This window comes from Clytia hemisphaerica, unplaced genomic scaffold, assembly GCF_902728285.1.
Source record: "Clytia hemisphaerica strain Z4C2 unplaced genomic scaffold, Clytia hemisphaerica genome assembly, whole genome shotgun sequence".
In the NCBI taxonomy this organism is placed as follows: domain Eukaryota; kingdom Metazoa; phylum Cnidaria; class Hydrozoa; order Leptothecata; family Clytiidae; genus Clytia; species Clytia hemisphaerica.
In genome coordinates, this window is record NW_027103726.1 from 1,631,564 (window position 1) to 1,654,085 (window position 22,522).

The 22,522-nt window shown below is 34.0% G+C and overlaps 1 protein-coding gene across 1 annotated transcript; it reads left to right on the forward strand.

Annotated features, from left to right (window-relative positions):
• The first annotated feature begins 15,396 nt into the window (after nt 1–15,396).
• LOC136804746 (ETS domain-containing protein Elk-4-like) lies at nt 15,397–18,544 on the forward strand. Its single transcript, XM_067061350.1, has 4 exons — nt 15,397–15,684; nt 15,895–15,944; nt 16,915–17,141; nt 17,501–18,544. Exons 1-4 carry the CDS (start codon nt 15,623–15,625, stop codon nt 18,542–18,544), a joined length of 1,383 nt encoding a protein of 460 aa, XP_066917451.1. The 5' UTR covers nt 15,397–15,622.
• The last annotated feature ends 3,978 nt before the right edge of the window (nt 18,545–22,522 follow it).

Genomic DNA, 22,522 nt, shown 5'->3' on the forward strand with positions numbered 1-22,522 from the left:
TAAAACGGACAAAAAAATGTACGCGGTGCGGCTACGATCGAAAAGGTGCATAACATGGCAATACTTTGGAAGTAGAGAACGCTTCGATTTTTTGTATCCAGCTTGGTAAACTGAGCAACTTTTTATACTAAATAGTATTGTTGTGTTGTTGTTTGCTTTTTGTTGCTTCCTCATTTACATGAGCCTGTAAATTATGATTGACGCTTAAGGCTGGTTTATTTTCTTGAGACTTTTAGGCTTATTAAATGTTCCTAGTACTTTGTGGACTCTTTTCCTAAATAACACATTGATTGTTTCAGCCGAATTCAAAATCTAAAGGCTGGGTTCTTAATTAGTTCTTAAAATCGAACCTCGTGTCCATGTGGTTAAATTTAAAGGCTAAGTAGATCTCCATATAAATTAGATCTTAAAATTATTTTACGAATATACAGCCCGTCTTCTAGCTATCAATAGTCTGATGACATTGAACGATACAGTTTTTTAGAAAAAAGCGTCGAAAGATCGAAGGATCTTTCTAGCGTTTTGATAATTGGAGGAAAAGTAAACGAGTCCAGACTAGTCTAAATTGCAGACATTTAGTCTATAGATATACTTCCTATAAAAGATCCTATAAGGGAGATCCTATAAGGAACTCTTTTCGCTAGAGGATGAGCAGAAAGAAACCTGTCCAGACAGATTATTTTATCGACGAAAGTAATAGAGAATTGTAATAAAATCCAATTTACTACGCATGCCAGCTTGAAATCCAATGAAAGGTCTCACAGTCATTGTAATGCTGTTTATAATTAATTATGCGGACGTTACTTGAAATTTTAATGAAAATTGCATTCGATCTATCATTTTGATTTTACTGGCTTGACATTTTGAGGAACATATGGTTGTGTCACCTCAGAATTTTTTTTATGTGTTTGAAAAAAGTCTCTACTCTAAGGATTAAAATATGCGAAGAGAGATGAAAATGCCTGTAAAAGATGAAACAAAAAAAGGCAATGCATCAAAATAGATGACACGTTCATTTACAAAGATAAGAGTGAGTGAAATCTGAATAGACTAGAAACTTTAACCCACACATAAAATTGCTAAAAGTTTAAAATTATAATTTGACATACATAGAATCTAGTAGTAGTGTTGCTGACAAGAGCTTTCAGTATTCTTTCAGCTTTCGCGATACAAACTTCTCATATTGCAATTTATTTGTTTAATAATATTTGAGTCATAACTGGAAAATGGGGGTTAATAAGTGGGAGGAGACAAGTTTGTGGTTTACTCAAGGGGACTTCCCTTAAGTTTTGTTTGACGGTAAATGTTTTGTAGATCCTCTTAGATCGGGATAAGGGTTAAATGTTTCGTAAAGAGACAACGATTCATTTTTTTGCCTGAAAACTAATAACTTGTTCCGGACTTTATGGAGTTTGAATTCATGACGTGATATTTCTATAATCAGTTTCTTCACAGAAGTTACTTTACTTTTGAGAAAACAATCACAGCTCATTTATAATATCTTTCGAGTAGTTTTGACATTTTTTTTCAAAATGGCAACCTCGTCAAATGCTACTAGTCTACTTCACTTTACTCAGCATCATCAGAAATTAACAAAAAGTTAAGTTCAGCCAGATTTAGACTCTAGTCTTGTTTGACCGTAGTTATTTGGTTTGACTGAATACAGTACGTACAGTACACAATATTGATACATACACGTAGTACAGAGTTCCTGGGAGTTTCCGGATATTTGTCACGTCTTTAAGTAGCTTTTGAATGTTACACCTCCAAGCTTGTTTGTGATTAAAATTATTTATATGTTAGACCATGTGTGTCGGCTACCTTGCCTTTAGTACCTAATTAAGACGTCTTTTAAACCTTACCTCACCGGAAACCCATCGAAACCTTGTAATCGATTGTCTCTCATATCCGATGTTTAGAAATTCAAAATTGCGAGAGTTGTTTTTAATGCTTTGAGGGTATTTTAGAGATATTTAACTAATGAGGTAATTAAATTCTCCAACTGATTTCAAATCATCTCTTGAAGGATGCGGCAAATCCTAAGATCCGTCATCTGTGAGATTTTGTAAGGGTAAGCGACCCTTTGTCACAAAAATTGAAAAGAAGTATATATACTGTATCCAGTGCAATTTTATTGAGGTAAACAATCAAAAACTTGCTCAACAAAAAATTGCTACGGGTAGACGTGGTTTTTGAGGCCAATAGACCTTTTCATAAATTCCGTCGCGAACATCACTTGCCTCGTTTTGAAATTATTGCCAAGTTGTTTAACTCGCAGTGGATTTTATTAAAACTACTTTCTATTTATAAAGAAATCATTTCATGTCTGAAGGGACATAATCACCATGGTAATTGTTTGAATACGAGGCAAGTGATGTTCGTGACGCAATTAAAAACAAATTCAGGGGATGCTCGCAGTGTACTTGCAGCTATACCCGGTAAAGCTCAAGTATTCATGCCTATTTCAACCAGTCTATTTGCGACTCCCTTTCAAACAAGGACCTTGTATCGATATTGAAATGTTTTATGGAGTAGCTCATTAGTTTAATATCTCTTCATCAAATCATTGCATTTCATAATTCGAGTAATTGATATTTTCCGTGTTTATAAAGCTCCATTAGAATATTTAAATATTTCCTTTTGAAACGTTTAACTTCCTCGTAATCACTGACCGATTGCAACTGAAAGTGAAATATACCTCTTTTTCACAAGTTTTTGCAATTTTGAAAATTGAAAAAATGTCTATTTTTAGATTTCTAATTCAGATTTTATTTTTTCCGGTGATTTAAAAAAAGTTTTGGAAATCTTTCACAAAAAAATTTTTGCCGAGCTGAAAGCTTGAAAGCTCTGAATATCCACCAGGTGTTGTATTGTGTAATTCAATTAAATTCACAGACTGCGAGATTGTCTTTGTCAGAAATTACCTAAAATTCTTAGAAACTAAATTGACTTTTTAGGGAAGTGTCTTTAAAGTTGCTCTCTCTAATAACTCTACACTAGTCTGTATAAAAAAAACCGGCCTGGAAGCCTTTTGTTTCTATCCATTGTTTCGTACTTGAACCCTTACGTTGAGCAATTAGTTTGTTTTGCTCACTTTTTGTTTATGTGATTAAATCTTGAACCAATCCTAAAAGGAGTATTTGGTAACGTGATCAAAAACTGAGCAAATCAAATTTTATCTTTTGATATTAGCAAAAGAAAAAAGCTGACAAAAAGTTGAAACAATAAGCTTCCAAATCTGGGTTTTTTTTATACGGACTATGCTCTAACCAAGGAACTTCCATAAAAGTAGATCTATTTTTATAGAAGTTCCTTGCTCTAACTGGTTGTAAAGGATCTGAAATGCAGAAAAATAAAAGCAATATAGCTTGTTATGTAAATGCTTCCTTGTCAGCGAAAGTTATTTGTTAGAAAAAGATTGCAGCATATAAGCCATATAACACCTGGGGATATTCACAGCTTTCAAGCTTTCAGCTCGGCAAACATTTCTTTGTGAAAGATTTCCAAAACTTTCTTAGGTTAGGACCCTTATTCAAACTAGATTGAACATTTAATACATACGTCTAAAGTATGAATGGCATTTTTGTGAAAGTAGTGTGCCTGTACTTGAGGGGCAATTGGCAATTTAGAATTGAAAATGCTCTAAAAATGGCATTCTTAGCTTCAGTTGTCAAATTCCATGATGGTGATATTCTTATTCTTAGCATGTTCTTAATTTTTCGGCCAATTTCATCATAAATATTCTCATAAAGGATATTCTTATTAAGAAAAAGCGTATACTCTATGTAATTCGAATCTTTCCCTCCTGCTTTAAATAAAGCTATGATAATCCCTTGAAGATCGAATAAGAGAGGCAACTGTAAATGCTTCTTTTTGACCTCTCGCGCGATTTTTCATTTCATACCAATTGAATGCAATGCCATCATATAGTAAACAAAGTAGTAATGGAACATATTTAGAAAGCCAATCATAACTTAGATCTTTACTGATAACAACCACGAGGCATGTAATTCTATAAATTACTCTAAATTTAGGTTTTTTACTAGAACCTACGTCATCTGATAGTCATTATCCGGAAGATTTTCCCCTCTCTTTAGTTTTTTCCTAATAGCCTTGATTATAATCTTCAAAATGTGGTTTTATTGTTCCTGATATCATACCTCGTGGTAGAATTAATCCTATTTTATTTTTATCTCCCCAAGAGAAGATAAACAAATGCTCTCCAAATATTGAGGAGATAAAATAAACAACCCTTCTTCCCATTTCACTAAATTTAGTTTATTGTCTTGTTTGCTCTATGGTTAATAATTAGCTTAGCAACAACTTTTTCTAAATTTGATTTTCACGTGGTATAGAGATTTTCTCTTGAATAAGAATATCTATAATTGAATGGTCATTAAGATTTTGTCTTTATTTTTTTGAGCGTCTGAAGTGCAGCTTGACGGTAAATGGTTTTTTTAAATGAATTATGAAGTTTCAAAGCTTTGATATTGTCAAGTTTGTTTAAGGTTTTTATACCTATGCTTTCATAGTTCTGTTTTGTGTCGACCGTTTGAATATCGACTATCTTTTTTTCATTGAAGATAAATACTGAGATTTTCGCACGTTTTGATTTTGTATCTTCCGAATTTGATTTCAGCTCAAAAAATGGCCAAAGATGATATTAAAGTTAAGTTTATATGGCGAGTTTATTGATATGATATTAAAGTTTATTGCGAGTTTATCGAGAGTTTATTTAGCTGGTTATTTTTCAGCACCTTTCATTCTGAGGAATGCTTAACCTTTTCATTGTTATTTTTCAATTAGAGATATGATTGGTCCATTTCAGCTGACGTCCAATCTAGAAAGTAAAGAAATTGTTCAGTCCTTTGTTTCGACTTTGTGTGAAAGAAAAATGAATAGGGGTCGAACCGTCCGGCTAAGAATTACCCCTGCACTTTTTTTTTATAAGAACATTCAAATTTTTTGAAGCCTCCGGATGATTTTGAGTTTTAAGTCTAACTCAAGTTCTTATTTTGACCATTTTGTGAGTATTTTTAACCATTTTCCTAAGAAATCGGGTGTTTTAGATTGGGTGTTCTTCTTAAATGAAAAAACGTTCTTGATATTTTGACCATCGAAGTCTTATGTTCTAATACATTATGTTTAAATATAAAAATCGTGTATCTCAGAATGTGGCTGGGATTGGGCAATTTCAAACTTTTCCAGGGTGTAAGCAAAGAATTTTCTAATGGAAGTTTTTCATTTTCCCAGCAACTTTGGTTTGAGTCACTTTTTTCATGAGGAAAACCTTGACTTCCTATATCTCCTTTTTTCCCAGGGGTGAAAAGAAAATCGTAAATGTTATCGTAAGATTTTCAAGGGGCCGAAAAATTGTTTTGGAATTTCAAGTGAATTTAGTTTCTCAGGGGACTTAAAAGTTATTCAAAAATAGCCAGCAGATAAAGTTCTCTATGCTCTTTAATGAATGACCCTGGTCAATCTTTGAAGTTTCATTTAATATGTGAGTGTGGGTCAGATCTTTCATTTCCTAGTGTGCAACTGGGTGAGGATTTGGCTCAGTGGACCATAGTCTAACTACTGCATACTTCAAAATAATAAGCTACTGAATCATGTTTAAATTCTTACACCCCCTTCTCACAGACCCACTGGGACCCCTTCCCACTGGAAAAATTAGCCAAAATATCGTCCCAGTGGAAAATATTATTCCAATTTTTGTTCCCACTGCGTATATTCAAACAACGATGTAAAAATAATAGATAACCAACTTGCCTTGATTCTCAAAAAACATCCGCGTTACGGTTGTAAAAATATTAATGACATTTTGCATCGTAAAAAGTGCAATTAAATAAAAACTTGCTTCATTTGCAACCTTCTATTGGACAGAATCGATCACGTGATGTATATTTTTCCAAAATTTGGGTTAAAAAAAGGGTATTTTCCAATGGGCAGCCTCACAGAAGGAATTTTTTAATTAGATATTATTGTTCTATAAACATTCATCTGTTTATTTTGTATCAGGCAACCTTCATGCACTTTTCATTCGTGAGATATTGCACTTCAAATCGCACATATATTTTTCAGATAACAGCATTTTATGAGCGTTTATTTATCCAGATGAAGATTAAGTGGGTATCAGGCAGATTCGTAGTCAATTTGTCTAAAAATTGGTACCTTTATCTTTTGAAAAAAATTCCAAAATTTGCAGTAAATAACAATTCAAATTTTCTATCAATTCAGTGGATGTCAAAAAGTGTGTCAAAATCTAGCTAAAAGCATAACACGCACTGCACACAGAGCTTTTTAAAGGAGTGCTCATTTCAATAGGAAAACAATGGTTGCTCTCTTGGGAGAAGTGCCTTCTAGAGGTAGTTGGTTATCTATTATTTTTACATCGTTGATTCAAATAAATCAATCCTTACTACAAACATTTATGCCATTTTTCCCAAATCATAAAAAAATATAAAAAATATGAAATATTGGAATATCAATCCCCATTGAGTTTCTGTCCGTGATTTTTACATGCACTGGGTAAAAAAATCCTACCGGGTTTCTTAGAAGGGGCTGTATACGATATATTTCATCACTTGGAAGGTCGTCTTCAAATCATTTCAAAAATAAACGTCTTATTTGCTTTCATTTCATTTTTATGCTTTAGGAAGATTTCAACATGTTCTTATTTGCTTGGAACAAATTTTGAAGTACATTACTTAGTGACAAGCCATGCTCTATTCTCGACTACCTTTTTGGTCAGAACACGAATCGAGAAGAGAGAACATGTAATGGAGTTTCACTTACTCGCTTTTTGTAATAATTGTTTTTACTGCTGATTTGTTGTCTTAGATTTGCTCTCTGTTGTTTATATCTGGCGTATCTCTAGGCTTCTGCTTTTCTTCTAGCGAAAAAAGTTTCTATAGAGGCTGCTTAATACTCGGTAGATTTTCTTTCCCACAAAATGCTGCTTTTCGCCGAATTTCAACGAACTATCTTTTTTAGCTGGCGAGTGCTTGTGATGAAGAATTTGTGAAGGTAGTCTCCCCGTTACGATTTAGATTTGTTTTAGCTTGTAACAAACTAATAATAAATATTTCGATTATTAATGTCGATATTCAAAATGCACGTGTCACTTTGATACAGGCTAGCTTGATCGTTCATTTTTTCCGATATGGCTGTCGAAGCGAAGTGGAGATTTTCTCTGTTTTGCAGTTTATTTTGGTTTTGGAAGTTCTATTATTAGAGTTAAAAGTGCTTTGTATGTGTAAATTTATGTTCAGTGGTTGGTATCTATGCAATTGCATCAAGGGAAAGTTGTGTCTCAGCTGCATGAAAATGATTCAAATTAAGATTTTTTGTTTGTTTTGATTTTGGCTGATGTTTTGGTTACAAGATCTTGAAGTATTGTCACTTTGGAGCCTACAATAAAGTAACTGGTATGTCGAATTTACTTTGTAATTTGTTAGAGAGCGGGGTTTTTTGGTTTTGTGGTTGATTTTTTAAGTTTTTAAAGCTACTTTAAAAGAGTTTAAAGTCAAAAATTTTGTGAGTTTTTTTTTCTCAAAAACTCTGGACATGAGCTCAAATATTATTCAAATATATTTTTGGGTAGATTTTGAGTATTTTTTTGCTTTGTTCACCATTTTCAATACATTGGAGTCTCCAAAACTCGAACACACGGGGAGACGCAAACTTCTTCGAGTTAATGAGATATTAGAATAATAGAGGTTCAAATAATGGGGACTGCACTTACTTGCATAAATTTTTCAGTCACCATTATTTCAGACTGTACGTCCTTTAGAGTCTACTCCTGACTGAACTTTGCTTTCTGATAATTTTGATGGATTTCGCCATTTTGAAAGTTTTTTAAAAACATCAAAACAATGAATATATTCTAAATCTCCATCAAAGCTTATGAATTTATAATAAAAGCATGAAAATACTTTCAAAATTTGAAAACAATTGGTCTATTGATCTTTGGTAGGTGGAGGTTTTTTTGTTCGTAAAAATCGGATTTTCGAAATTCCCTTATGTCTTTTTTAGGGAAAAAGAGTTTTTCTCGAGATTGGCATGGTATTTTTTCTTATATTTTGCATAGTGATATAAAATGGTAATATTTAATTTCTGATGGAGCCCAATTTTTGAAAAAACATTTTTTTGGGTAAATTTGGGCCAAAAAGTACCTAACATGGTTTTTTGGTTACTTCACAGGTCGATATTAATTTGAGCTGTCATAATCACGAATTTGTAATATTTTAGTGTGATTCTCATCATCAGGTAGGTCTATTCAACATGTTGCTTGTTCTGTTCGTTTTTCTCCAAAAAGGGACTGGATCTAGTGGCATGGATTTGCTACCACCTGAAGCAAAGCCAAAAAATGGAGTCTGCCAAATTACTCCGTTCATTCCTATCGGCGCAATCCAGTCTATCGAAAAGCTATAAGTGGCCCCCGGGCTATAAGGCCTTGTGTTGTTAGTTTCTGTGACTTTTAAGCCACGTTTTCTTAAAAATCAGATTCTTGGGGATTGGAAACGAGGCTATATGTCAAAACTTGCACATTTTAGGCGTTGGATGTTGCAACCTTTTAATACTAATTTCCATAAAAAAATGCTCCTTAAATTGATCTGTTAATTTTCAATGAATTTCTTTTCATAGGGGGGTTCCAATGTATTGCAAAATTGTAAAACTTTTATTAGAAAATCCCATTTAACATTTTTCGATATTTTTATTCTTCAAAATTGAGCAATCTTTTCTTCCGCAATGATTAAGCAGAAAAAGTGTTCTTTAATTAACCCATCCAAAGCTGTTTTAAATTTGTACTCTACTTTTCCGCTGATGATATATATTTATAGTTTTTTGTTTCGCTATACATTTCCGACATTGTCTGACATCCTTCTTAGATTTGTGTTCAGTTTTTCACGATTTCAAACTACTTCTCTTCCGCGTTAAATTGTAACATTACTAAAAAAGGAACAACTAAATATTACGTATTGAAAAATATTCTCAATGTGTATAGGTGATTGTTTTCCTTCTAATTTCTGTTTTTCAATAATTTTTTTGTGATTTGCCGCCGTGCTTACCCATAACAATCCAAAAGTTCCTTTAACAATCAAATCGATCTGATCTGTTGAAACTCAACATTATGATGTAATTGACCTAAATGAACCAATCAGTGCTGAGAAAATCGTTTGGTTGTTGAGGGAACTTTTGGATTGTCATGAGTAAGCACGGAAGTTCCGCTGTCAAGATCTCATTTTTTAACACCTTTTCCTAATATAGCTTAGTTAAACTCGAGGAACTAACTAATTTTTCATCTTTATCAGAAAGCAATATTTTCACTTCATACACACTTGTGTTACGTAAGACTTAGTAAGCGATATTTTGGTTCAATTTATTGAACCAGATCATCAGAACTTAATGTGCAATAATCTATTGAAGGCGTAAGGGCGTATTGCATTTTATGTTCCTCAAAACTACCCAACATTTTAACATCTAAATAGATTGAGGGCGTAAACGTCTTTTTAGGGGGCTACTAATTTAGGAGGTAGAGGAACTGAGATGCTAAGCCTGTGAAAAATTATACACGTTGTATACACAAGCTATATAAGAACATAAGGCTTCGATGGCCAAAATGTTAAGAACAAGTTAAGAACAAGGTTTAAGGTTAAGGTTTTGCGGAACTTGAAACACCCGATTTCAAAGGTAAATGGACAAAAATATTCAAAAAATGGCGAAAATAAGAACACGTTAAGAACATTTTTAAGCTTAGAACTCAAAAAGTTAAGAATATCCCAAGGCTTCAAAAATTTTGGATGTTCTTATTAAAAAAAACGTGTACATAGCTTGCGTGCCGTGGTTTGGGATCAAATATTGAAAATTTGAAGTTAAACGGCGGAGAGTGCACTTAATTGGTTGTGGCTATTACACGTTTTTTTATAAGAACATCCAAATATTCTGAAGTCTTTGGATGTTCTTAGCTTTTTAAGTTTTAAACGTAAAAGTGTTCTTATTTTGAACATTTTGTGAATATTTTTGTGCATTTTCCTAAGAAATAGGGTGTTTTTGAGTTCACAAAGCCTTAAAATTTTCTTAACTTATTCTTAACATTTCCGGCACCCCCCGTGCCGGTTTACTTAGGCAAATGAAGGGTGCGGTATGTGCCGCCCTTAAGGGTACCTTTTTTGGACTTCCAAAGTCCCGCTAAGGGTCGGAAAATTCAGAAAATCTAATTTCAGTCCCACTAAGGGTCGGAAAAATAGAAAAATTACTTTTTACCCCCTGAAAGATCGAAATTTGGTCAAATTTGTCGCGCTAAGGGTCGTAAAATTCCAAAAAAATTTCTTTGTTTTCCCTTTTTTAGTCCCGGGTCAAAAGTTTGAAAGTCGGGCGGTGCCCCCCTGTCAGCTCGCAACCCTAGTACACCCCCCTGTTAACATTTTGGCCAGCGAAGCCTTATGTTCTTATAATTTGTTCTTATAAAAAAAAGTAGTGTTGTGACGTTTAATGATTTTTAGTCCTACTCCCAAGTCAAACCCTGTTCTTCAGAAATTGAATCGCTATCTTCGAGCTAAAAATAATATTTTGATTAATCGCGAACGAAGGGATAAAAATAAGAGAAAAAAAATCATTAGGTTATTTGCACGGAAATCATGATCGCATCAAAATTATCGCACATTTCCCTCTTCTGGTTACGAAAAGTAGCATTTCTTTACAAATCAATAAAATCAGGAATTGAGTAACAAACCGTTTCTATTTAAGCCAAAAGGAAGAGCATTAAGCTCAACTTTTTATAGAATTTTAATTGAGCGAAAAAGAAAGAAAAGAAAAATATATCAATATTGTATTATCATTTTTAGATGATCATGAGGGGTCATTTTGCAGACTTTTGGTTTACTGTATTGGGAAATATATCAGATACTTAAACATACGATTAACGCTTCCGTTAGGGTATTACACAATTTTCTCTCTCGTACATGAGAGAGAGTAAGGCGAGGCCAATTTAATTTGTTTTGTACGGGCCAAGCTACCCAAAAAAGAGGGTCAGTCAGTCGACGAAAAAATGGAAATAAAAGTAGAATTTCATCTATAAAATCTCCTAAAAAGGCAGCAAAAACTACTACATCTTGACAAAAAGTGTGAAATAGAAAATAAAAAGACACAGAAGTCTCGAATTCATGGATAAAATGAAAAATTGAACATTAAATTCTCAAAACCTTTAGAAAAACTACAAACATTTTGAAAATTTGGCATTCTGTAAAGCAATGAAAATAAATATGTACTATCGAAATCAAATTTTTTTTTATTTCGACTTTTGGAATTTCAGGGTCGGTCGCACCCGCAAAACAACTTGTCTAATCGGTCTCGCCTAATTTGCAATAATGACTTACGAGAATCTTGCTAAGTCTTAGGTGTCTTTCATTAACGGGCCGAGGTTATCTATCAAAAATTGAACTTGGGTCCGGATAGGCTTTTATGCACCTATCAATCTTTATATCACAGGGGAATGTGTTTGAGTTGATCGGGCTCAAATGACGTGGCTTGATTTTTATCTGGAGTACGTCAATGTAATAACTGCAGACATTAGACGTTCGTTAGTTAACCAGTCCTACAAGTTTTTTTATAAGAACAAACTATATAAGAAAATAAGGTTTAGATGGCCAAAATGTTAAGAACGAGGCTTTGCGGGCTTTAGAACACCGTATTGCATAGGAAAATGGACAAAAATACTCAAAAAATTGCGAAAATAAGAACATGTTAAGAACATTTTTAGGCTTAAAACTCAAAAAGTTAAGAACATCTTTCAAACAAAAATTTACTGTCTTTATAAGAACAAAGCCTCCTTTTAGCAGCCTTTTAAGTCAATAAGTGAAAAAAAACTATTTACTGGCTCTTATGAAACGAAGCGTGTGACACCTTAACAAACCTATCAATCACAATTTTTACTAACACCGTACATCTCGAATTTCATCTCTTGAAAAAAAATGCTTACTCTCTGCAAAAGATACCACTTCAATTTCCAAGAAAACATTTTTAAAGAGGATTGGAAAGTACCAAAACCTTATTCTCTCTTTCTCTCAAAAGGTTTCTAAGCCAACGTTACGTAAATTTTTTACGCTTTAATCATTTTTGCTGTGACGCTTGTCTTGTTACCCACATATTTGTACACGTGTTTTTTCTAAGAACACAAAATTTAAGCCTTTGCATGTTCTTAAATTCTAGAGTTTGAAGCTTGAAAATGTACTTAAAATGTTCCTGTTTTCACTATCTTCTGTTTCTTATTCTTATCAATCAAATTACTGTATCTCCCAAAATTCGCAGAAATTCTTTCATTCTGCTCGACAGAGATTTAATTGTGAAAAATTGCTTTTATATGCAATATTTTCTCCACCGCCTACGTAATATAACATCTACAAATGCCGTTTGTTCATGAAACAAATTTTATCATTTATCAGTAATTCTTGAGACGGTGTTTTGCAGAAGAAGATCTGTAGTGTCAGACTTGGAAATATATTTTTAGCTTGAGTCTCCAAAACTTTTATAGGCTTTCTTTTGTTTTTTTTCGATCTTTCATGAATTTGCTCTTTTTTATAAGAAAACGGCGTAGGCTGAAAACTGTAAAAATTACGAAGAACTTAAGTGCGATGCTGAGTTTGCAATTTGCTGAAGCCTTGCAAAGCTTTGGTCAAAGATAGTGTATTTATCTATAGACAATAATTATTCACAGGTAGGAGGAGATGGAACGATTGCAGGTATCTTCGTTCTTTATGAATCTATCCCTTGTACATGTTTTTTTTTATAAGAACAAAGAATAAAAGAACATAAGAAATGTTAAGAACAATTTAAGATCATTTTCAGGCTTTGCCGACTCTGAAACAGCCGGTTTCTGAGAAAAATGGGCAAAAATGATAAAAAAAAGGGTGAAAATAAGAACATGTTAAGAACATTTCCGAAGGCTTCAAAAATTTTGGGCGTTCTTATAAAGAAGGTATACACAAGACATGTCGTTTTGTTGTTACGTATAATTTTGGTATTCTAGAGTGATTTCTTAGGAAAATAGACAAACACTCAAAAAATGGTGAAAATAAGAACATGTTAAGAACATTTTTAGGCTTAAAACTTAAAAAGTTAACAACATCCGAAGGCTTCAAAAATTTTGGATGTTCTTATAAAAAAACGTGTAGCCGGCATGAAATTGGAAAGGGTTCTTCCTAAATGTACGGCGGTTTTTTCTACTTTTTCTAAAAAGGAATTAGCTAACACATAAAGATACCTTCGAAAGTACAAACGAAAAAGACGTTATTTAAGCAGTTTAGAATCTAGTCAGTAAAATGCATCTTAAGATTGACCTATCTTTTCATACATCTATTCTACTTTGTATAAAAGGGAAGAATATTTTAAAGAAGACATGCTTCTAAAAGAACTTAGTTTGTTTTCCTAAGGGATGAAGGCGGTTCAGTTTTCTTGGTAAAGACCTTTTCATGTTTGCTTTTCTCAAATAAAGATTTTACCCCCCTGTTTATCATTAAAACGGTTAATTTCTGTCTTTAGAGTTCGCTGGATAACGGGGGACATGATTTCACATGATTTCTTATAAGCGGAAGTTTTGATGCATGGGATTTGAGACAAGACATTTTTCCTCTAGACATTACCACTGGTAATCTTGGTTTGGATGGTTGAATAGAAAGGTGTGACGAAGTAAAGATTGGATTTTGTTGGCGTCTGGGTATGGACACGTAAAATTGTTTGACGGTTAAATTTTGGTCAAAATATATTGAGAGTTTTGGCTAAAATTCCTCGTCTTTAGAATTTTAAAGTTCGGGCGAGAAAGTGGCTTTCGGGCTAATTGATAGATTTTTAAATCGAATATTCAAATTTGGATGGGGTTCCAGGTCATATTCTGAGCCCCATTGGACCGTTCTTAAACTTTTGGATCCTCAGAAGTTATAAGTCTCATGTTAAAACTCAGAGTTATAACTCTAAAGAGGGCATCCAAATCGATTGTGGCTATCAGATTTTGTGGGATTTTCCTTTTTTCTCAAATATTATGACCGGTATTGTAGCATTCTTTTCAGGACATATCAGGATGCGCTCAAACTCAACACTTTATTAGGTACATCGTCGTTATTTTAGATGCGTTACTGGTACTATATTGTTTAAAGTAATCTTGTTAAATTCATGAAAGTATATTGTTGGTAAGACTGTTCGAAAAAATGGTTAGTCCATACTTTTTCAAAGATTCCTCTTGAGGCGGTAAAGTTAAAAGCGATGCTTTGTTGGAAAAATAATTTTGAGTGGCTTGATGTAAGCTTTGTAGTATTTTTTAAGAATTTGAAAATGAAAATGAAAAAAAAAAAGAAAATGTGAAGATTTTTCTTATTCGATTAAAACCTTTTATTATAACTGTATACTTTTCTGAAACTTTGTACCCCGCTGATTGCAAAAAATAGTCCAATACCACTTGATGAAACGCTGAAACGTTTTGTTATTGGTTCAATAATGTATACTTAAATGTTCTGACGCCAATAAAGTGTTCCAAATACTTTTTTAGTTTTCATGGGAACGTACCATGCTTTATTATTGGAACACTTGACTACGTTCTCAAGCTTCTCATGTGGCTCTGTCAAGCCTCCTGCCTGCCTTTTTTGGCAACGCGCTTTTGATTTCAAATTAAAATGAAATTTTTTTTCCACACCACATCGAGTGTGTTTTGAAAAACATAAATAAACGTCATTGAAAACTGAATTCTTGGGTAAATTAGAATTAGATGATTGGAAAGTGGATGAATGAGGATCGATCTATATTTTAATGAAGCACATGTTTTTAGATAGAGATGGACTGCACAAAATTAGATAATGGGTGATCATTAGCAAAGCTCGTTAAAGACCTTGCTTTGCAATGATTAGATATACATCATTAGATTAGAAAAGGAAGATATCAAACTATTTTCATTTTGCAATGTTTCTTTCTTTCATGCAAAATTTGCGAATAATTCGCTTATAGTATTGGTAGGTTGTTTGTGGGACTAATTACTCATAACTCCCCAACGGCGGGGGTCAAATTATACGATGCTTGTAATACAAAATGCTAGAAGGAAGATATACAATGATTGTTCTGGACTTTTCGCGTTAGATTAGTTCCGCGTACGTTTCTGTGAAAAACTTATTGTTCTTTAAGAACAATAGCTAGAACAATTGATTATTGTTTTGTTGATTTTCTTTAAACAATGGTTATATTAACAACTTCCTCTTTATTGTAGGGTTTAATGAGACCCAATTAGACAGGAAAACATTTTAAGTAATTACAACAAGCGTTTTAATAGATATTTGAACTCTTCTCTTTCTAATTGGCGTATATAAAAGAGCGTGGTCCATCATTTTCTGTCAATCTCAGAAAAAGCATCATATTGATTAAGACATGAACTAGTGTAGATGCAACAAACTGGTTCACATTATTTGCGAAAAATTGATTTTGTATTTTATTTGGTGTTTCACGTAGTAACTAAAGCATAAAGCAGCAATAATAAATTAAACAACAGAATTTGTTTGTCCATTCTTGTGCTGGAAAGAAGATTTATTTTTCATTTGAATTGATTGGATGTTGAGCAGGAGAGTGAATACACAATAAAATCATGCAGAATTTAGCATTACCAGATTTAAGAAGACAAATATTGGAAGATGTCCTTGGCGATAGGTATGTTTAAAAATTCCAAATTTTAAGCACCGGGCCTACAGAGCCTAAAAAAATTGTACTTTTCAAGAAGAACTCGGGCTTTGCTTCTCTTGTATCTGGCTTTAAAAATCATTTTCCTTGTAAATCTGATATCTTGTTCCAAAAAAAAAACGGTAGATTATCTGTAATCTCGAACATTTCCTTATTTTTCTTTTCTTTTGTTGTTTTCAGCGTGGAAGAATACGAGAATTTCAACAAGGAAGAGGCTGAAAGTAAAAGACGTAAGTAATTTTAATCTTTACATTTTTACGAATACTTGAAAATTTTGAAAGCTAAGTCGTTTTTAGAAACACCAAAATTGTTTTTGGTTTTGCATGTACAAATTGACGCCAGTCAACTGGGATAATTTGCAATAAAATAGTTAACAACAAATCAATTCGCAACTCAAATTATGTTATAATGCTTTCCAATGATTTCCTCTCTATTACATTAATAAGTTCCTTTTAGAGAGTTGTCAATTTTTTTTCCGCTCTAAATTGTTAGTATGTAGCAATGTCTGTACAGTGACAATTCTCTAGAAAAATTAAAAGATTAAAGCCAAGGCTCTTTTTTTCCGTGTTTGCCCGAAAAAATTTCATAATAATCAAATAATAAGCTCATTTCGAGGGTCAGTGTTTTCTGAGTATTTAGTTTAAAAGATATTCATATTTTGTTAATTTACGTGATTTCCGCCATTATGGAAGCCTTCCATAATGGTAATAATTACGTAATTTAACAAAACATGAAAAATCTCTATCAGACACAAAAAGATATTAGTTAGCGTTCATTAGCGTCTTTTATTTCTTCCATGAAAAGTCCATAGCCCTTTTTAGCCACGCAAACGCTATTTACCGCTTACTCACTGATAGCCTATAAAATGCATAATTTCATGACCCATTTAGCCTGCGCTAACCCGGTGGGTAGACTGCATGCGGTGTGGGTTAAACGAATCAATTAAAATACCATTGACAACGTGAGCGGGCGTTGGAAAATTTTTGTAAAAAACAATTTCAGGAACAAATAACAAGTCAATTACTGGAATATTAAGTGGGTTTGATTCACTTTAAGAAGAAAAGTTCTTTCTGATAGCCTAGCGGTATGGTCTATCTTCCTCCAGTGAAGAAGTGTCAAGCGTCACGAACCTTTTCTCATTACGCGCCTTGGTGCACCTTCTTTTATCACCTTTAACCCGATTATGTTTGATCTATACAGAACATCGTCAGCGTATCCCATTATGGCAATTCTTATTACATCTACTGAACCGAGACACAAACGAAAGATACATTCAGTGGAGCAAGGAATACGAATTGGAGTTCCGGATCAAAGATACAGTCGGAGTAGCGGAACTATGGGGTTCCGTAAAGAATAAAACCGACATGACTTATGAGAAACTTGGAAGAGCAATGCGATATTATTATGGGAAGAGCATCATTGAAAAGGTGAGGAGCATACACGTTTTTTAGGCCTTCAGGTGTTCTTAACTTTTTGTGTTTTAAGCCTAAAAATGTTCTTATTTTTACCATTTTGTCAGTATTTTGGCCCATTTTCTCTTAAAAGATTTTTAGAGTTTAACCTGTTCTTGATATTCTGGCCATCGAAACCTTATTATGTTCTTATATAGTTTGTTGTTATAATAAAAAAATGTGTATTTAGCTTAAGTCTTAGCATTTTTTTTAGCCTACGTGTTTTAGAATTTGCTGATATGAAAGAGGAAGAAAAAAGATTTTTTCAATAAATATTTCTGAGAAATTTACGTGTGTTTTTCTAAGGTTTTCTCTATTGATTTTTGCGCATCTAGGTAACTGGAAGACGTTATTCGTACAGATTTATCCTGTCAAGGCGAACAAAGAAATACTTATCACAGTTCATTAACGTCACTCAAATGACTATTCAACCGGCATCCGAATCTGATCACGAGATCAACGAAGATAACGCAATGTCACCACGCATGGCAGATGAAAATAACAACAAACGCCGAAAGACCGTTAGTGTTAGTAGCCCACCTCCTCGTGAGCGTACACAGAAAGACTATCGTACAGAATATAGTAGAAGTCCATCTTCGCAATTGAGTTGTCCAACTGCTATCACTAAAACAAAAATTTTTCGTCCAGACGAAAGTCTTTCTCGATATTTCGCCACCGCAGACCCTTCAATCCCACAAGAAAAAGTCACGAAAGAAGAAAAAATCTCAACACCTTTAAAAATCAGAGATACTAGAAACTCCATCATTTATCATGATAGCACTCAAAGACGATCAGCATTCTTTGTTCCAGAGAAATCGGTAAGCATTACCCGAGAAAATGCACCATCACTTATCCAAGCTCTTCAAACCATGCCTTTATCTCCTGTATCTTCAGAAACACAAGTTACCCGTTCCCCAACTTATCAGGAAAATCGAAAACGCTCTTATCCGTACCCGACTAAATCGAGTATACGTGAGAAGAACGCTATTGCTTATTGCTGTTGCGGATCACACAATTGTAAAATCAAATACGTTGATTATGCTAGTGAAGAAAGCGAATGTGAATCATCTTATTCTCGTGAAAGCATTTCCCCAATCGCTGTTATGGAAAAACCGAAAAAAACGACTGCATCGATGATGAATTCGCGAACGAATTATATCGATTCGTACGGTTTACACGATTTTCATGAGGAATCGATTCGTAAAGAACTGAGAGAATTAAAAGATTACAGAGAACGTGAAAAGAATGAAATTATGATTATGAAACAATCTTTAGGTGGTTCAAAACTGGATCCATTCATGGGGTACAAGGACGCAGGACCACTCATGGATGATTTTTTACTCAGCGATATGGCTCAATTTGACCAAAGACATTTTTAATGCTGACGTATCGATTACTGGCTTTTGGCTTACAATTCGACAAGACGCACTGATACACCATTCTTTCAGTGTGTGTAACCAGGACAAGAACTGCAACTATTAAAATTGAGAAATGGGAAATTTGACTTTTTAAATCATTAAGAAACTCTTTAGTTTAAACGCTTGGTGTCTTTTTGCTGTCCTTTCTTTTAAATTTCTTCATTTTTTGTAAATATTGAGATGTACATAACAAGAGATTATCATATTATTTTAGATTTTATCATCAATATTTTTGTGAAAATAATTTCATATCATTGAAAATACAAAATTCCAACAACGAGGAAAAACATTTTGAATTCAGTTTGGACCCCATTCAATATTAAGTTTTCATGGTATTTATTGCCGACCCAAAAAAATATCAGCGTTTTGATTGGTCGAGAGCATCAAGATATTTGCGATATTTCATATTTCTTTAGTCTGTATGGGTTGACTTGGGGGACTGGTCAGCGGCGGGAGAAAATCAAACAAAACAGGACTTGGCTGGGAATCAAGGAGAAACGCAACAAAATTGTTCAGTTTTTTACTTGGAGTTCTTCCATAAAACTTAAAATCAAATATGATGACAAAGATTAATTATAAAACTACTGACCGACCCAAATTTTCAACTTTTGGCAAATTGTCCGTTGATACCACAGTTTTTTATTGCATACAAAAAAACTGAAATTCTTCAATATTGCCAAAAAATTTCTCATTGTCTGTATAAACCAATGACGACGTTTTACTAAAAGTTTCTCCTATTCTCGTGCCACAACACGTGTTCATTGACTTTTCAACTCAACAATTACAGTACATCTTTCTTCTAAAATTCGAAACATATGGTTTGCTGTTGAAAAATGTTGTTCTTTAACCATTATACAAGGAACATTCCATCGTGGGATTCCTTACCTCTGGCTATCTTTCCATGGCATGTCATCGAAACAAAAACATAGAAAAGACTGATGTATCAGTCTTGATTAACCAATGAGGAGGGTTTCATCTCTACGAAACAATACTGTACGTCATCTGCATTTGAATTATCACTCAGAACTTTCAACTGCACTCTTCAAACCAAAACTTCTGGATCGAAAATGATCGAAAAATGTTTCTCTTATTTTGTTTTTGTTGATATTATCAGCGGAAGTTATCGAAGTTTTTGTCGAATCTAAACGGTTCGAATTAGATTTTCGTAAAAACATTCGAATTACACGAATCAGAAAGAAGCGGAAGTAATTTTAAAAAAAAATAGGACAATTTTTTTGAGTCGACAATAAATTAGTTATCACATGACTTCTCGTGCAATACTCAATATTTTACTCGTTCCGAGATTTTACCGATATTTTTCCTCGCCTAAAGGCTCGGAAAAATATTACGGAAAAATCTCGGAACTCGTAAAATATTTCTCGTATTGCACTCGAAGTCATGCGATAACTAGTACGTATTAAGATTGTACATTATTTGTGTTCTTCATTTCATTCTTAGGCCTTCTAAAATTTCCAAAAAGGGAATGATGATCTTGCAGATGACGACGAGGCCTTATCCGCAGAATAATTTTGAACTAAACATTCAACTACTGTGGGAACTGTCTTAAAAATACGGTGATTTTTGCAGAGAAAATTTCTGTTTTCGTTTTTCGATCTCTTAATATTCATTTAACGATCTGTTGATATCATCTCTTAGATTTTTATTCAAGAAATCAGTTCGAATTTTGACTTACAAGAAATAAAGTTTAAATAACCAAGATTTTCTCACCCGAGCTTGGTTTGAGCAAATAAAAAGGCTATCCGTAGTGTATAGGTAGAGCATTCGTCTACGAAGTGCAAGGTCGTGAGTTTAACCCCCGGCCGGGTCAAACGAAAGACTCAGGAATGGTACTTGACACCTCTTTGCTTGGCGCTCAATAATTAAAGAAAAGTGTCTTAGGGTAAGTGGAGTAATCTAGGGCAAAGAGTGGTGCCTTCCGGGTAGATAGATGGCTATCGAGAGAAGTTCGACTCCGACTGCGGCCGCAAGACTTCACCTAATAATAGATGATCCATTCTTTGCATGTCACGCAAAACTCCACAGGGATTTGGCGAAGGGGCCGTCCACATAGTACGTACGCACTAAAATGTCGAAAATCGGATACCCCCCTGTACGCAAGCGTACGCAAATGGCTATACCCCTTGGTAAGTACGTACTTTTCATCCACACCCCCCCCCCCCCCTCGGTTGAAGAAAATTTCGAATTCAAATCGTTTGGTTCGGACCTTTATTAAGAAACTTTTTCTTTTCCTTGATGCGTATAAGAAACAAAAAGGGCTATGAAAATTTTTTCTCTGCATACGTACATTTTCCTTTGACCCCTCCCCTCCCCCCGTACGCAAGCATACGCTTTTTAGAAGACTCCCCCTCCCCCCCCTCTTAGTGCGTACGTACTATGTGGACGGCCCCGAATGTGAAAATCAGACCTGTTTGCTCAGCCAAAACATGCAAAACCGCGTTGCCTATACGAAAAGAAATCGAAAGAAACTGAGTTCTAGTGTTTGTATTTGTGCTTTTGTTTATGATTAATGTTTGTTCTGGTGCAGTTGTTGCTAAAAAGCTCATCTGATAGTAATCCCAAAACTGGATGAAAAAGATTAAAGTGATCTGCAAAACTGGGCAGATTCTTTGACGGAGCTATGAATTTTAAAGTGTGTACGTTCAAGCGCGGAGTTATCAGAATCTACTTGGATTTTGAATTAGTATTAGTTTGAAAAACCGGCTGGTAAGCTCTTGTTAAAGAAGGATTGGGAATCGTTTTTGTGCTACATGCATCGCTTAATACACTCTTTTTTACAGAGCCAGTAAATTTTTAAGGCTCGGCTGCTCTCTTATAACACACCAAATTATTTGTTCTTATAAAATTGTTCTAATTTTTTGTGTTTCTGAATCTCATTGTTTTTTTATAAAATATCGTGTACAGTTGACGCTCTCTAATTCGATTTTCGAGGGGAATTTGGTTTTAATCGAATAAGGGAGTTTATCGAATAGTAGAGCATCGTTTATGAGAGTTTCTTCTTGACGGTGGATTTCAATGTATCGAATAATGGAGCGTATCGAATAGCACAACGTCGAATTAGAGAGCGCCAACTGTATTTGAAAATGATATTATCAAAACTAAGACAATATTTTCTCTTTATACAATCATTATAAAATCTTCCTCTTTCGTCTTGTACACTTTCAAATAATTTCTGTTTAATCAATTATAGTGCAGTTTGTTTTCTATTGGAGTAAGTTTCATTCTTCGTAGTCTCAAACCACCCAGAAAGACCACCTAGGAGGTCTTGGTTACGCTTATACGTTGGATTAGAAGTAACATTCACCGTAAGAAAAAAACGCAGAATGAATGAAAGTGCTAGATTCAATCCGTAATCTGAATTGTATTGCAAATTTTAAGACTTTACTTTTTCCATGATTGGGCAAGTTTGAAGATTTGCCTCTTAGCGTTCGGTCTGAAACTAAATGAGTTTACGCCATTCAACCCTGGTGAACTAGAACCCAACCCCTTTTCATTAAAGCCAGCAATGATAAGATACAAACCTACAACAACTGTCTGATAATTTAGTTGAAATGAGATGCGAAAAAACTTGACTGAGCGAGGACTTTGTATCGAAAGCCGAAAAATGGTTTCTTTCCAAAAAATTATGTACTTAATCAATCCTACACACTGTTTTCAAAAAACTTTTGGCATTATGAGTCCACTGTCGCCTTTTACGTAGCCTGGTGTACACTTAAATCAATCCGACAGACTAAGATAGCGCGATTAAGTAGCTCGAATCAAACATTACAGAAATTAACATTTTTGCTTTGCCTAGGCGGAACGTAAAACAGTCAGGAAGGTTCTACAGTTGTTTACAGGGTAGGGCAATATTTTCGTTTAAAAAAAATCAAATTCATGTCATTCATCTTGGTTTACCATTCTTTACTGAACTTAGTGTCA

Bases quoted from the DNA above. Each gene is read 5' to 3' on its own strand.
- LOC136804746 (XM_067061350.1), top strand. From the start codon at position 15,623: ATGCAGAATTTAGCATTACCAGATTTAAGAAGACAAATATTGGAAGAT. The intron at 15,685-15,894 runs GTATGTTTAAAA...TGTTGTTTTCAG, and splicing joins GAAGATGTCCTTGGCGATAG to CGTGGAAGAATACGAGAATT. The intron at 15,945-16,914 runs GTAAGTAATTTT...TGATCTATACAG, and splicing joins AGAGGCTGAAAGTAAAAGAC to AACATCGTCAGCGTATCCCA.